The sequence below is a fragment of the Hyperolius riggenbachi genome, chromosome 10, assembly GCF_040937935.1.
Source record: "Hyperolius riggenbachi isolate aHypRig1 chromosome 10, aHypRig1.pri, whole genome shotgun sequence".
Classification (NCBI taxonomy): Eukaryota; Metazoa; Chordata; class Amphibia; order Anura; family Hyperoliidae; genus Hyperolius; species Hyperolius riggenbachi.
The window spans coordinates 224,224,936-224,241,419 of record NC_090655.1 but is presented as its reverse complement, the minus strand read 5'-3'; the positions used below and the strand labels follow the sequence as shown (position 1 = coordinate 224,241,419).

General features: G+C 45.5%; 2 protein-coding genes across 4 annotated transcripts in view; one reads left to right on the top strand and one right to left on the bottom strand.

The window, feature by feature from the left end:
- LOC137534627 (oocyte zinc finger protein XlCOF8.4-like) overlaps positions 1 to 16,484 on the top strand; it is a 174,229-nt gene that overhangs the window by 72,490 nt on the left and 85,255 nt on the right. The gene's annotated exons all lie outside the window — the stretch shown is intronic.
- The window catches only part of LOC137534626 (NACHT, LRR and PYD domains-containing protein 3-like), a 107,118-nt gene that overhangs the window by 27,764 nt on the left and 62,870 nt on the right, over positions 1 to 16,484 (bottom strand). For 2 of the 3 annotated variants that reach the window (XM_068256220.1, XM_068256219.1), the window contains exons 6-7: positions 15,515 to 15,622; positions 11,324 to 11,491 (exon numbers count right to left, since the gene is read on the bottom strand). In XM_068256220.1, the coding sequence (XP_068112321.1) occupies positions 11,324 to 11,491; positions 15,515 to 15,622 (276 nt within the window). The remainder of the gene's footprint in view (positions 1 to 11,323; positions 11,492 to 15,514; positions 15,623 to 16,484) is intronic. The other variant, XM_068256221.1, reaches the window with a different exon arrangement.

Here is a 16,484-nt window from a genome sequence, read left to right as displayed (position 1 = left end):
CCAATTGATAATACGAATGGTCAGAAACAATCGTTCCGCAAATAGGGTCATTAGTGGTGGCCACCTTAAGAGATTTTTTTTCTGTAACGATCGGTGAAGCACAGAGAGGATCTGATTACCGGTGATCTGCAGTATCCCTGGGAATACAGATATATACCAGATTATAAGTGATCTGCAGTATCACCGATAATCCGATATACCAGCTAACCTCTGTTCACCTGAGTAGAGTGTAGTGTTTGGTGTAACAGTAACACTTAGAGGACTAGGCCTCAGCGCAGTAAGGAGTACTGCACGGATTCCTTCCGAAGACCTGAACTCTCCAAGATGGGAGGAGTCAGGCTAAGAGTAGGATGGATAGTCTGAAAGTGACACTCTGGAGGAAGTGTCACTAACAGGACGGGGAACCGCCTCCAATAGTATGGTCGGTTCTCAAGGTCGGACAAGCCAGGTTGTAAACACCCGGGTAGATAAAGTACAGATTCAGAAGGCAGAGGCGGAGTCTAAGGTACAGGCAGGGTTCGGCAACAGGGTATCAGATATATCGAGGTACAAGATCAGGAGGCAGAAGCAGAGTCTAAGGACTAGCCAGGGTTTGGCAACAGAGTATCAGAATGGCAAGGTACAAGATCAGAGTTCAGGAGGATAGTCAGGCAGGCAAAGGGTCATAACAGAAAATCACAATCAAACTAGTACTTTAAGCTATCAACAGAATCTAGCTAAGTGTAGGATTACAGCTCCAGCTGGTCCCGGCACACTTAAGGATCTGACTAAGGGTCTGAGTGCTCCCACATTGTGTTCGCAACGCCAGACAACCAGCAACTGAACAGCCGGCCGTATATAAACAGAAGCATCTCTCCAGCACCACCCTAAGTGCTGGACCAATAAAACGTGGAGCCAGTGTCAGCTGACCAGCCTGGTCAGCTGACTCACTTCTGGCTACCATATAATCCCTGCCTTAGTGCGCGCTCGCGTCACTCTAAACCTGGAGGGACTATGTGTCCCAGCCACACCAGCACCGCTCTGCGGTGCCTCTGCAATGGGGCCATGCGCGCTAACCGCCGCATCCAACGCGGCGGTTTTTCCGCGCTCCGCCATGCCCTGCACGGGGACAGCCACCTCAGACTGAGTGGAGGCGGCTGCCTCCCCGTGCTCTGCCACGCCGTGCGCGGAAAGAGCCGCCTCCCGTTGACTCATGGCGGCGGCTCTTCCGCGTTTTTTAACATTTTCAAGCAATTTTTATTGAGCTATGGCAAGTGGAATGAACAAACAGAAACATATTTATTTTATTTATTTATTGTATTTATAAAGCACCAACATATTACGCAGCGCTGGGCATTAGTTAAAGACAATATTTAGGGGTGACATACAGCAATAAGACAATACAGGAATACATGCAAACCAGATCATGAAGCACAGTATGAGTACAAGGTAATGCTTAGTCAGTCACTGGATGGAGCATGGAGATTAGGCAAGTTGAGTTCACTCAAATGCATAGCATGGGTACACAGTAATGGAGGTGCATGATCAGGTAGGACACAAAAGGAGGAGGACCCTGCTCAAAGGCTTACAATCTAGAGGGAGAGGTAGGGACACAAAAGGTAGGAGACCAGAGTTCAGCTGCGGGTTTAGACCACTTGTGAGGGGTGGTAGGCCAGAGTGAAAAGGTGAGTTTTGAGGGCCTTCTTGAAGATGTTGAAGGAGGGGGCTGCCCTAATGGGTGGAGGTAGGGAGTTCCATAGTGTTGGAGCAGCTCTTGTGAAGTCCTGGAGGTGTGCATGGGATTGGGTGATGGGATTGGGATTGGGTGATTCGGTGGGGCGGTCAGGCTAAGTTCATTGGAAGAACGGAGTGAGCGGCTAGGTGTGTGCCTCTGGGTAGGATTGGAAATTTAGGTTGGGCAGGTTTTGTGGACAGATTTGTAGGTCAGACACAGTATTTTGAATCTGATTCTGGACTGGATAGGAAGTCAGTAGAGGGAGTCACAGAGGGGAACCACTGTGGTGGAGCGATGGGAGGAGTGGATAATTCAGGATAATGTGATTTATGGCTGTGGATAAGTGTTTACACAAACGATCATTACCAAAAGATTGCGTTTGTATTTAACATTAGCCAATGGCCACCGATTTTTGTAATTAATAGCAAATCCCTCATACATGCTGAAATTAGCAAATGTGTAGGGTATGTTAAGGAGAACAGTGGAAACGAGAGGTAATTTTTTTTTTCAAAAGCGTCTTGTAGTTTTTAGAAAATCAATTTTAAAACTACGATTGAAAAAATGTTTTAAATGCGGTTAAATGACAGATAATGCATCATCCTTTCAGCAGTGTAAATGTATATATGTCAAAAGAAAGAACAGTGAATTTCATGCTGGGAATTCCAGGTGGTCAGTCAATGGTGGAACTGGCAACAGGATCTCTGTCCAGTCGCAATATTGCTGCATGAGGATTCCTGGCAAATGTGCCTATGATTTGGTCACTAAAACTTAACTTAAAAAAACAATGTGGGGCTCCCCATCCCAAGCTTTTTTAACCCCTTGTCACCCATGCAGGCTGGAATAGCAAGTTAGCAGAGCCAAGACTGCAAGGAGCTATACCAGCCCGCATGGTCCATGGTCCACGGTATGGGGGGGCACTGGAAGAGAGGGGCTGCCAAGCCTCCCCACTCCCTCAGTGCCCTTATCCAATCCATGGACAAAGAGTTCTTTCTCACCTCCAGTGCCCAGGAGGAAGTGTGGGAGTTGCCGGCCCAGGGTTGGTGGCATCTGGGGAACCCTTTAAAAAGAAGACCCCCAGATGCCCATCCCCTACACAGGTGAAATTCATATAGAGATACTGATGTACCCCTTACCCATTTCCAAAAAGAGTTAAAATGAAATATAAATGCAGTCACGCAAAAAGTCCTTTAACATTCTTAATTAACCATAAATACTTACATGCTGCACATTAACCCCTGTTGAGCAAGGGTTAATGAGCAACAAACTTACAGTGCAGTGGTGGCATTGTTCTACTCAATGCACTACAACCTTAAAGAGGAACGCAAGTGAAAATAATGTAATAAACAAGTGCTTAATTTTTACAATAATTATGAATAAATGATTTTAGTCAGTGTTTGCCCATTGTAAAATCTTTCCTCTCCCTGATTTACATTCAGACATTTATCACATGGTGACATTTTTACTGCTGGCAGTTGATGTCACTGGAAGGAGATGCTGCTTGCTTTTTTAACAGTTGGAAACAGCTTTTGTTACCCAAAATGCAACAAGGCTCCCACAGTGTGATGTCAGTACCTCAGCGCTGTGAGGGGCTGACATCAAACTGTGGGAGGGGTTTCACCACAAAATCAGAGCCCCCTGATAATTCGTTTGAGAGAAGGAATAGATTCCTTATGGGAAAGGGGGTATCAGCTACTGATTGGGATGAAGTTCAATTCTTGGTTACAGTTTCTCTTTAAGTACCCGTTATCCAGTGATGCCCCTGCTCCTGCCATGCTTGTTTTGCATAATAACAGCCTCAACACATCCATGCGCCATCAATTAAAAAGGAAATAACTATCAAGAAACCCTTATGTTTTGATACTTTTTTTTAACTTTCAAAACATCCTATGCTATATGGCCAGTTTCACCCACCCACATTAATGCCTACTAATGCAAAACATGCATCCCTCTCTCCAATTATTACCACCAACCTGTCTTCCAATTCCCACCGTGTTTTCCCCTCACTCCCTTCCACCTGCACTGCATATCACACACTGATACACAAATCAGTTAAACTGGGCTCGGTTTGCGGCTGATTATTTGTTTGTGGCCATAGGATGCTGGACAAATTTCGGCTATGGCAATAATTAGCTGCCATGATGGAAGGTTAGTGTTAGCAGTAGGTGTCGGGGTTAGTGTTAGGCGTAGGTAGGGGGTTTAGTGTTAGGCGTAGTTAGGGGAGAGTCAATATGAGTGTTAGGTAATGGTTAAAGGACACCCGAGGTGAACTGATATGGAGGCTGCCATTTTTATCTTCTTGTAAACAATACCAGTTGCCTGGCAGTCCTGTTGATTTTCTGAGTCAGAATCCTGGAACAAGCATATGACTAATCCAGGAAAACCTGAGTCAGCTGAGTCAGAGTACTTAATCTGCATATGCTTGTTCAGGGTCTATAGCTAAAAGTATTAGAGGCAGAGGATCAGCAAGACTGCCAGGCGACTAGTGTTATTCAAAATTAATATGGCAGCAGAAGCGTTGAGAGGGGGTTGCGGCAAGTGCGGCCCACACTGGGATGTCAGCTGGGCAGAGGTGACGTCATGCGACACCCCACAGTCTGGGGCCCGAACAGTGGCTCTAGCACATTGGCCCCAGCTGTGGTAGCAATGCTCTGTCTCCTCTCTGCTGCCCCCGAAGCTGTGCTGCCGCTATATACATTGCAGACCTTCAGATTATCAGAGCAGCGTGTGTGTAACAACTCACCTGATTCCAGTGCAGGAGCTTTTCTTCTCTGCTCTCCTGCAGCCCTCCGATCCTCCTGCTCTGCATCTCTCTGCCTCCTCGGTCTTCCTGTATGCCACACAGTGAGTTCACCCGACATACAGGAAGTCCAGCTGGTGCAGAGAGATACAGAGCAAGATGATCATCAGAGGGCTTTAGGAGAGCAGAGAATGTACTCCCCATGCTGGAATCAGATGAGTTCTGATAGGCAAACCACGCTGATTATCCACAGGCCTGCTGTGTCCTATCGTATCTATCGTATCTATCAGCTCGGCCATTAGGCCCCGTCCATGCCTTCTCATTGTCACCCCTATGCTTTTATCGCTGTTTGTCACTGTTATCACCCCCTCCCATTGTCATTGCTACTTGTCGCCCTTTTTCGCTGTTGTCACTTTGTATTGTCCCTTGCCACTGCTGTCACTACTTTTCACCCTTTGCTGCTGTCGTCGGTGCTTGTTGCCACTTGTTGCCCCTTTCTGGTGTCTCCCCTTCCTGTTGTCATCTCTGCTCATCATGACCCCTTCAGCTGTCATCTCTGCACGTCACCTATTTCAGTACCTGTCTGCTACTAAAATATGTGCATTTATATCTGCCGCCCACTACAATCTACCTGTCACTACCTGCCAGCCACTACAATCTACCTGTCACTACCTGCCAGCCACTACAATCTACCTATCACTACCTGCTGGCCACTACAATCTACTTGTCACTACCTGCCGGCCACTACAATCTACCTATCACTACCTGCTGGCCACTACAATCCGCCTATCACTACCTGCTGGCCACTACAATCCGCCTATCACTACCTGCTGGCCACTACAATCTACCTGTCACTACCTGCCGGCCACTACAATCTACCTATCACTACCTGCTGGCCACTACAATTCGCCTATCACTACCTGCTGGCCACTACAATCTACCTGTCACTACCTGCTGGCCACTACAATCTGCCTGTCACTACCTGCCAGCCACTACAATCTACCTGTCACTACCTGCTGGCCACTACAATCTACCTGTCACTACATGCTGGCCACTACAATCTACCTGTCACTACCTGCCAGCCACTACAATCTACCTGTCACTACCTGCTGGCCACTACAATCCGCCTATCACTACCTGCTGGCCACTACAATCTACCTGTCACTACCTGCCAGCCACTACAATCTACCTATCACTGCCTGCTGGCCACTACAATCCGCCTATCACTACCTGCTCGCCACTACAATCTACCTGTCACTACCTGCTGGCCACTACAATCTGCCTGTCACTACCTGCCAGCCACTACAATCTACCTGTCACTACCTGCTGGCCACTACAATCTACCTGTCACTACCTGCTGGCCACTACAATCTACCTATCACTACATGCTGGCCACTACAATCTACCTATCACTACATGCCAGCCACTACAATCTACCTGTCACTACCTGCTGGCCACTACAATCTACCTGTCACTACCTGCTGGCCACTACAATCTACCTATCACTACATGCTGGCCACTACAATCTACCTGTCACTAACTGCTGGCCACTACAATCTACCTGCCACTACCTGCCAGCCACTACAATCTACCTGTCACTACCTGCCAGTCACTACAATCTACCTGTCACTACCTGCCAGCCACTACAATCTACCTATCACTACATGCCAGCCACTACAATCTACCTATCACTACATGCTGGCCACTACAATCTACCTGTCACTACCTGCTGGCCACTACAATCTACCTGCCACTACCTGCCAGTCGCTACAATCTACCTGTCACTATCTGCCAGGCACTACAATCTACCTGTCACTACCTGCTGGCCACTACAATCTACCTGTCACTACCTGCCAGCCACTACAATCTACCTGTCACTACCTGCTGGCCACTACAATCTACCTGCCACTACCTGCCAGTCGCTACAATCTACCTGTCACTATCTGCCAGGCACTACAATCTACCTGTCACTACCTGCCAGCCACTACAATCTACCTGTCACTACCTGCCAGGCACTACAATCTACCTGTCACTACCTGCTGGCCACTACAATCTACCTATCAGTACCTGCCTGCCACTACAATCTACCTGTCACTACCTGCTGGCCACTACAATCTGCCTGTTACTACCTGCATGCCTGCTACAATCTACCTGTCACTACCTGCCAGCCACTACAATCTACCTGTCACTACCTGCCAGCCACTACAATCTACCTGTCACTACCTGCTGGCCACTACAATCTGTCTGTTACTACCTGCATGCCTGCTACAATCTACCTGTCACTACCTGCCAGCCACTACAATCTACCTGTCACTACCTGCCAGCCACTACAATCTACCTGTCACTACCTGCTGGCCACTACAATCTGCCTGTTACTACCTGCATGCCTGCTACAATCTACCTGTCACTACCTGCCAGCCACTACAATCTACCTGTCACTACCTGCCAGCCACTACAATCTGCCTATCACTACCTGCCAGCCACTACAATCTACCTGTCACTACCTGCTGGCCACTACAATCTACCCGTCACTACATGCCAGCCACTACAATCTACCTGTCACTACCTGCCTGCCACTACAATCCGCCTATCACTACATGCCAGCCACTACAATCAGTTTTTCACTCCCACGGGGGAACACGGAAACGTGGTGGTAAAGGATCAGCTGAAATGACAAGAAAAATAGGTACATATACACTGAGTTTGCGCAAACAACAGTAAACTACGATTGCCGCTGCTGTGACTTACCGCCCGGCAAGGGTCCGTGTGGACTGAGCCACCTTGTCTAACTGTTTTGGGAGGTAACTCGGCACTGTCTTAGAGTTACATTGCTAAATTACGGTTAGCTCTGCCCACATCATGGCCACACCCATTTCTTCATGTTGTGCTTAACGGGCCGTATTTACGTGTCTTTTCTGGGGGGGTGTCTGTAAATAATCAGCACCGGGTGTCAAGTACCCTAGCTACGCCACTGTATGGCAGCCTCCATATCACTCTCACCTCGGGTTCCCTTTAAGTCAGCGTAAAATATTGGTAAATTTTTTGGGCAGGTGAGCACCACTTCCCCTATTTTTAACCTCTTGAGGACAAGAGGTTTTTTTACCCCCCTAGTGACAAGGCAATTTACAATTCAGCACTGTGCAGCTTTAACGGTTTATTGAACGGTCATACAACTTATCACCCAAATGAATCCTATCTCCTTTTCTTACCAGTAATAAAGCTTTCTTTTGGTGGTCTCTGATTGCTGCTGCAATTTTTTTTTATTATTAAAAAACATACCCTATTTCTTTTATTCCCTTCCTTCCCCATTGAATTGGCCCTTGATACGATCCATACACTACATTACAAATTCATATGCATCAGCCTATGATAGAGATTAGATTGTGAGTCGTTGCTAGGGACAGTTAAGTGCCAGGGATGTCCTCTGTACAGCGCTGCTCTAGATCACAGCACTGTACCAGAGGCAAATCCAGGATTTTCAAGGGGGGGGGGGGGGGGATTCCTGAAAGGTTTACACCATACAATTTTTCATGCGATCGATATGCAATCGCTGATCTAATCGATAAAATCCAACATGTTCGATCAGGATTCGATTCGGTTTCTTGTTATCAACGCAAATTGAATCGAATCCTTATCGGACATGTTGTATTTTATCAATTTGATCAGCGATCGCATATCGATCGCATGAAAAATCGTATGGTGTAGATGGGGCTTTACATTGCTGTGCTGTGGGCAACACAACCCCCTCTCTCTCCCTCTCACATACGATTTTTCATGTGATCCATATGCGATCGCTGATCGAATCAATAAAATCCAACATGTTTGATCAGGGTTCGATTCGATATGCGTTCGTTATCAGCGCAAATCAAATCGAATCCTGATCGTACATGTTGGATCTTTTCAATTTGATCAGCGATCGCATATCGATCACATGACAAATCGTGTGGTGTAGAACTTGGGGCTGGGCAACACAACCCCCCCTCTCTCCCTCTCACATATAGTGAGTGTGACATTCACACCCCTGCATGATGCTGCCCTGGACAACTCCAGCACTGAAAGGGTGCAAAGGAATGAAGAATCTGTAGTGAACTCACCAAAAGGCAATTTAAAGATTTGTGCCAGTAGGGCGAGAAAACAAAACGGATCATGGAATGGCTGGCTAGCTTTTAAACATCCCCCCGCCCTGCCTCTCAGTGAGCCCCGGCTGCACTTGCCTTATCCAGACTCCAAGCTCAGTCAGCAGCAGTACTCCTCTCTCCATGGTTGGACTACCGTCTCTGACGTCCAATGGCCTTCAGGGGGAGGAGCACAGCCGCTGCAGCTTGATGGCGTAGGGACGTCACGTCAGAGCCAGGAAGGTAGCCATGGAGACCTGGGACACCATCCGCCGCTGAGAAAGGTAATGTATCTGTGCCGCCTTACCCCCCGCTCTCATACCGCCAGTCAGTGACCCTCCTCGCCGCACACACATGAGCAGGCGGTAGGTGCGCTATAACATCCGTGGCTGCCGCTGCTCAGATCATTCAGGTGAGGAGGCGATGTGAAGCCCCACTTCCGGTCTCGGTGCGGAGGGGGGGGGGTGTTTCAGACACCAGGAACACCCCCTTCCGTGCGCCCGTGCTGTACACATATATTTCATCTTTTTTTTGTTTATATCAGACGGTGAGCTCTGATCACGGCTGGTAGGCTGTTCACAGCAAGCACTCGTTCCCTGCTAATCTTGGGAGAAACGAGATGATGCCTTTGGGTGTTAAGCAGTCCCCAGAGAGCCACGATCCCACCACCGTTTGGCATTATACGGCCAGAAGCTGGTTAAATTGAACATTGTCCTCTTCAGTCAATTATGTATTCTGACCATGTTACCCTCTCACTGACCCAACCTGCCCACACTCTCTTCTGCCCAACTGGGTAACCACTTATACTTTACAAATTCTGACTCCATCTTCCTCATCCCTCATTCCTTTATCTTTTTAGATTAAAAGCTCACGTGGTTAGTGCCCTCTTTCGTGTTGTGTAATGATATATCTACAGTGGGATGCGAAAGCTTGGGCAACCTTGTTAATAGTCATGGTTTTCCTGTGTAAATCTTTGGTTGTTACGATAAAAAATGTCAGTTAAATATATCATATAGGAGACACACACAGTGATATTTGAGAAGTGAAATGAAGTTTATTGGATTTACAGAAAGTGTGCAATAATTGTTTAAACAAAATTAGGCAGATGCATAAATTTGGGCACCACAAAAAGAAATGAAATCAATATTTAGTAGATCCCCTTTTGCAGAAATTACAGCCTCTAAACGCTTCCTGTAGGTTCCAATGAGAGTCTGGATTCTGGTTGAAGGTATTTTTGACCATTCCTCTTTACAAAACATCTCTAGTTCATTCAGGTTTGATGGCTTCTGAGCATGGACAGCTCTCTTTAACTCACACCACAGATTTTCAATTATACTCAGGTCTGGGGAGGTGGCTATTCCAGAACGTTGTACTTGTTCCTCTGCATGAATGCCTTAGTGGATTTTGAGCAGTGTTTAGGGTTGTTGTCTTGTTGAAAGATCCAGCCCCTGCACAGCTTCAGCTTTGTCACTGATTCCTGGACATTGGTCTCCAGAATCTGATGATACAGAGTCCTTGCATCCCTCAACTTTGACAAGATTCCCAGTCCCTGCACTGGCCAGACAGCCCCACAACATGATAGAACTACATCCATATTTTACTGTAGGTATCAGGTGTTTTTCTTTGAATGCTGTGTTGTTTTTCCTCCATGCATAATGCCCCTTGTTATGCCCAAAAAACTCAATTTTAGTTTCATCAGTTCACAACTCCTTATTCCAAAATGAAGCTGGCTTGTCCAAATGTGCTTTAGCATACCTCACGCAGCTCTGCTTGTGCTGTGGGCAGAGAAATTTCTTCCTCTGCATCACTCTTGCATACAGCATCTCCTTGTGTAAAGTGCGCAGAATGGTTGGTCGATGCACAGTGACTCCATCTGCAGCAAGATAATGTTGTAGGTCTTTGGTGCTGGTCTGTGGGTTGACTCTGACTGTTCTCACTATTCATCGCTTCTGTTTATCTGAGATTTTTCTTGGTCTGCCACTTCGAGCCTTAACTTGAACTGAGCCTTTGGTCTTCCATTTCCTTAATATGTTCCTAGCTGTGAAAACAGACAGCTGAAACCTCTGAGACAGCTTTCTATATCCTAACCCTAAACCATGATGGTGAACAATCTTTGTCTTCAGGTCATTTAAAAGTTGTTTTGAGACCCCCATGTTGCTACTCTTCAGAGAAAATTAAAAGAGGAGGGAAACTTACAACTGACCCCCTTAAATACTCTTTCTCATGATTGGATTCACCTGTGTCTGTAGGTCAGGGGTCACTGAGCTTACCACGCCAATTTGAATTCCAATAATTAGTTCTAAAGGTTTTGGAATCAATAAAATGACACCTGCCTAATGTTGTTTAAACAATTATCAGACACTTTTTGTAAATCCAACAAACTTCATTTCACTTCTCAAATATCACTGTGTGAGCCTCCGATATGATATATTTAACTGACATTTTTTATCATAACAACCAACAATTTATACAGGAAAATCATGACAATTAAGAAGGTTGCCCAAACATTTGCATCCCGCTGTATATTACAATTGCTTGTACTATGAAGTTATATGTATAGTTTGATTATACCACTGTTATTGTAAAGTGTGACAGAATATTAAGCGTCTATATAAAATATTATTTTTACCAACCATAATAAAAAATAATTTAACCTGTGAGATCCTAAAGGTACAGCCTTGATGAGTGACACCCTAACATATGCACTTTATATTAAAAACCTGCAGATAATTATAGAATTTATTATATAATTCTCACCTCAACTCCTGCAGGACACACTCTTTCTGCTTCAACCCCTGACACAGAGTTTTTATGCCCACGTCCTCCAGATTATTCAGGGACAGGTCCAGTTTGACCAGTGACTGGTTTGTGACAATGATTTGGAGCTGATCACAGCAAGATGCATTCAGAAGACAATTATGTAACCTGCAAAATCACAGAGACATGCTACATTATTTACTGAGATAGACTGTGTGTATACAGGGATGGTTTCAGGTAAAATGGGGCCCTGGGCAAAAATAAATGTGGGGCACCTTACATTTCATACTCTACTGATAGCAAATTTGTGACCTCTATGGTCCCTGGCTTGTCTAAGGATCTTGGGGTCCTGGACAATTGCCCAGTTTGACTGTATGGAAGCACCGGCCCTGTGTATGTAAACATATATTATGCTCAGACTAGTATAGTTTACTGATGAATGCTATGCAACCCTGTATGATCTAGATGGATGAAGTGGTGAATGGATTGTGAATGGCCATTATGTCCAAAAAAGGCTGCAATGTAAGCAAGGAGGTGGTGGAGTCATGTTTTGGGCCTGTATTATGGGGAGAGAGATGGTCGGCTCCTTTAGCACCCCTGAAAATGACCTCTGAAAAGTATGTAAAGTTTCTGACTGACCACTTTCTTCCATGGTACATAAATTAGAACTGTGCTTTCCTTGACAAAATCATCTTCATGCATGACAAAGCACCATCTGCAAGGAATACCTCTGCATCGTTGGCTGCTATCGGCATCATCCCATGACCTCAATCCTATTGAGTTCTGGAGCATCTTCATGCAAAAGATCTATGAGGGTGGGAGGTAGTTTACATCTAAACAGTAGCTCTAGGAGACTATTCTGACAAGAAATCTAAGCAGAAACTCTCCAAAGACTCACAAGGTCAATGGATGCAAGAATCGTGAAGGTGCTATAAAATAAGGGGTTCTATGTTCAGAGCATTTTTAGACATAGCATTACAGGCCACTGCCTGGAGTGCCATTGGTCCTAGAGGGCGCCACGTCCCTGGTTAAGCTCCATCCCCTGAGCTAAGCCCCACACCAGACAGATCCACTTCCCCCAAATGAGACCATGCCCCCAATGTTGTTTTTTACCCCTTTCTGTCCCCTTGTGCCTCCTTGTGCCATCTTCAGCCCCCCTGTGCCACCTCTGCCCCCTGTGTGCCCCTCTGTCCCCCTTTGCCTCCTTCTGTCTCCCTTTGTGCCTTCTTCTTCTTTGTGCCACCTTTTGTCCCCCTGTGCCCCCCCCCCCCCCCCCCCCCCCCCATGCATCCAGAGATGGATTCAAATGAAATGGTTCCCTAGGCAAGCAAAGATTTTTATGCCCAAACTTGATGGCCACCTAGCTTTTTTGACAAGATTTGTTGAGGGTTAGCATAAACCAGGGCCCTAGATTCTCTCCGGGCCCAAAACACCTGATAATTTGCCTGGTGAATGATCTGGCTCTGTACATCCCACTGTGTCTCCCTCTGTCCCACTGTGCCTCCTTCTGATCACCTTTGCGCTTCCCTCTATCCCATTGTCCCACTATCTGTTCCTGTCCGCCTCCAGCACTCCCCCAGTCCAGTGTGTAAAGGCAGAATATAGCGCAGCAGAAGTTGTGCTCTAACCTCCCCTCTGGAGTCCAGTACTGTGCTTGTGTGACCATCCTATCTGTTTTCTGCTCCCTTTAGTGCTGGCTCTTCTCATGTACCGTGTAATCACGCTACATGCAGTAGGAGATGCTGGGCACTAGGACGAGTGGTGAGCGGACAGGGGGGAGCACAGCACTGGCATCCAGCAAAGAGGTGAGAGCACAGCTTCTGCTGCACTATACTGTGCAGTTAATGGTGTTGGTATTATGCATCCACCCTATAAGGCACATGGTTTATATACTCTAGTGTGGTTTTTTTTTTTTGTTTTTTTCGGGAGGGAGGGGGAGGGTAACACATGACAGGACTTCTTTCATGGAGTGCCAAAAAGGCTAGAAATGCCCCTATCTTAATATGTAACTTTGACCTGTTAAGATGTTTTTGATTGAATAGCTTTTGATTTCAGTAAATATGACCTCCTATTGCTGCAAATGACCATTGTCCGTTCTTTACAAATTATAAAATGGTTTGAAACTCTGTTGTGCGTGTTAATTTGGAACAGTGTATTTGAAGTTTTTTTTTCATTTTTGAAAAACATACCGTTATTAGAGATGGCCCGAACAGTTCGCTGGTTGACAGTTCCCGGCGAACTTCTGCAGTTTCCGTTCGCGGCGAATATATGACATGTTCGACCCGCCCCCTATACATCATCATGGAGCCAAATTTTGACCCCTTACTTTACAGTCAGCAGACACATGGCAGCCAATCAGATAGCACGACCTCCTGGACACCCCACTCCCCTATTAAAAAGCAGTTGCGGTGGCCATATTGGATTCATTCTCTACTGGCTATTGACTGTTAGTGAGAGCAGGGACAGACTTGTGCCAGATAGGTAGGGGAAGCATTAGCTAGGCCTGTGTTCCTCACTTGCTATGAAAGCACCCCAAATAGCCCTTTTTGAGGGCTAGTACATCGGCCTCCTGTGTTGTTGTTTTGTGTGTTTGTGTGTTACACTCCACAGCCCACTGACACCGAGAGCTGTGTGCACACTACTGCTGTTGCTACATTAAGTTACAGGCACAGAACCATTTCAGTGCATTATTATTTCACTGTATTCTGATAGTACTATTGCATGTCTCTGTGTGTGACACTCCACAGCCCATTGACACCCAGAGCTGTGCACAGTACTATTGCTATTGTTGCTACATTATGTTGCACGCACATTATCACTCCAGTGCATTATTTGTAGGAATGTAATGTGATTTCTGCCCTTTAGGGATTAAAACCCGACTTTGCATCAACTCTGTAATTTTTGGTGGCACTTTTTAATGGATCCCCCTCTGGCATGCCACAGTCTAGGTATTAGACCCCTTGAAACCACTTTTCCATCACTCTTGTGGCCAGAAACAGTCTTTGTAGGTTTTAAAATTTGCACATTGAAGTCTATGGTGATTCGCATGTTTGCGAACATTTGCTGAAGTTCGTGTAAAATGTATCAAAGCGCTATAGCTAACACGGAATTAAAAGTCCAGTCGGAGTGCGCTACCACAAGGTCAGGCAGGACCTAAAAAACTTGTACACAATCGTTTAAGCGCACATCCTAATTCATATAAAAGTCCACATAAAAATCACTTAGGAGTCCTCATATGCAGTTTCTTGGTCTCTTGTGCCACCATCACCATGGACACCCAACAGTAAACAGACTCACCAGATGTATTGGCCACTGCTAGACTGACCAACCATGCACAAATCCAGGAGCCTCAGTACTTCAGGACCCCTGATGAGTCACGAGGGAGTGACGAAATTGATCGGGCGGGAGATTGGACATACCAGGAAGTGAACGGCCGGTGGAGGCGGTGGTGTCTGCAAGCTGAGTGGAGGGGGAGCTGAAGGACCCAACACAAGCAGTGCCCTACCAGGCAACGGGGGAGAGCCCGTAAAACTCTATGTGTGCAATACCTTTTGGAGCATGTGAGTGCAATTTTATAATTAAAGTTTTAAGTGTTATACAGAGTTACGCTATGCAAGCTATTTCTTTGAGGTACTATGCATGGATAATGTGGAGAATGATGGTGGTCTAAAAGGACAGCATCAAAGTGGCACCAGGATCCTGAAGTACTAAGGCTCCTGGATTTGTGCATGGTTGGCCAGTCTAGCAGTGGCCAATACATCTGGTGAGTCTGTTTACTGTTGGGTGTCCATGGTGATGGTGGCACAAGAGACCAAGAAACTGCATAGGAGGACTCCTAAGTGATTTTTATGTGGACTTTTATATGAATTAGGATGTGCGCTTAAACGATTGTGTACAAATTTGCTGAAGTTCGCTGTTTGCGAATGGAAAATTTGATGTTCCCGACATCTCTATTAACCACTATCATTAGGAGGTTTGTTCTGTAACATTCAAATTAAACTCTAATGGTTAATGACTCAAAAATGATGCTGACTGCCCCTTGCATTGACTATTTAGGAAAATCAGACAAAACTATCATTTGTATATTTAAAACGGTGTGTACACTGATTCAAGGGAATTCTAATCTTAGTTGGATGTATAAAAAAGTAGAACCAGAACGATACCGTATCTCTTTAATTGCAATTAATTTACCCAAGTTCCTGTATCCCTCTCTGTGAATCAAATAATCCAGACAGGCTGGATTTGGTCCCATCCAGTTCTCTGTGGTCATCTTTTTCCAGAAATAAGCAGTTACTAAACCTTAAAAAAAAATTAAAAAAAGAGATTAAGAAGGTTCTAGTGATTAAGAAGTTAAATCAAACCTCTTCACAATAATGAAAAACACTTTGGACAACTGAACACTGGAAACAGCGGAACAGGTTGAGTAGTGAACAAGTTAATTTAGCAGGAAGCGGATGGTTTCACTGGGGATTTAAGCTGTAGAGATACACAAAAAAACAAAAACAATGGGAGGACATGTGAAAGTGCAGCTCAATGTGACCCGAGCATGAGACCCAAAGGGAAAGATCTCAGATTAGAGCACTCCTAGCTATATACATAAGCCACCCTTTGATGTCAGCTGAGGCTACAGCCCAGATACAGGTTTTTCTCCACTATCAGGTCTGGCAGAGATGATCAGAAGGAACTCCTGAGAAAACAAAACAAAACATAAAAAAAACAAAAAAAAAACACAAAGAGGAACTTGAACCAAGGTTCAGACTTCATCCCAATCAGTAGCTGATGCCCCTTTTCCACAAGAAATCTTTACCTCTTCTCAAATAAATCATCAGGGACATCTGTATGCCTGATATTGTGGTGAAACCCCTCCCTAAGCATGATATCATGACCATGGTCCTGACAGTTTGCAGTCTGTGAACCTCGTTGCATTGTGGGAAATAACAGCTTTTTCCAAATGCCAAGCAAGCAATATCTCTCTCTCTGCATAGAACTCTCATTCAAGGATGACTCCGTACAGATCACCTTGCAGGACTAAAGATGTCATCACCAGTGATCAAATTCAGAAAGTAAATCAGTGAGAGGAAAGATTTTACGATGGGCAAGCATTGACTAAATAATCTATAAATTAATATTGTAAAAAATAAGCAATTTTGTTCATTATGAT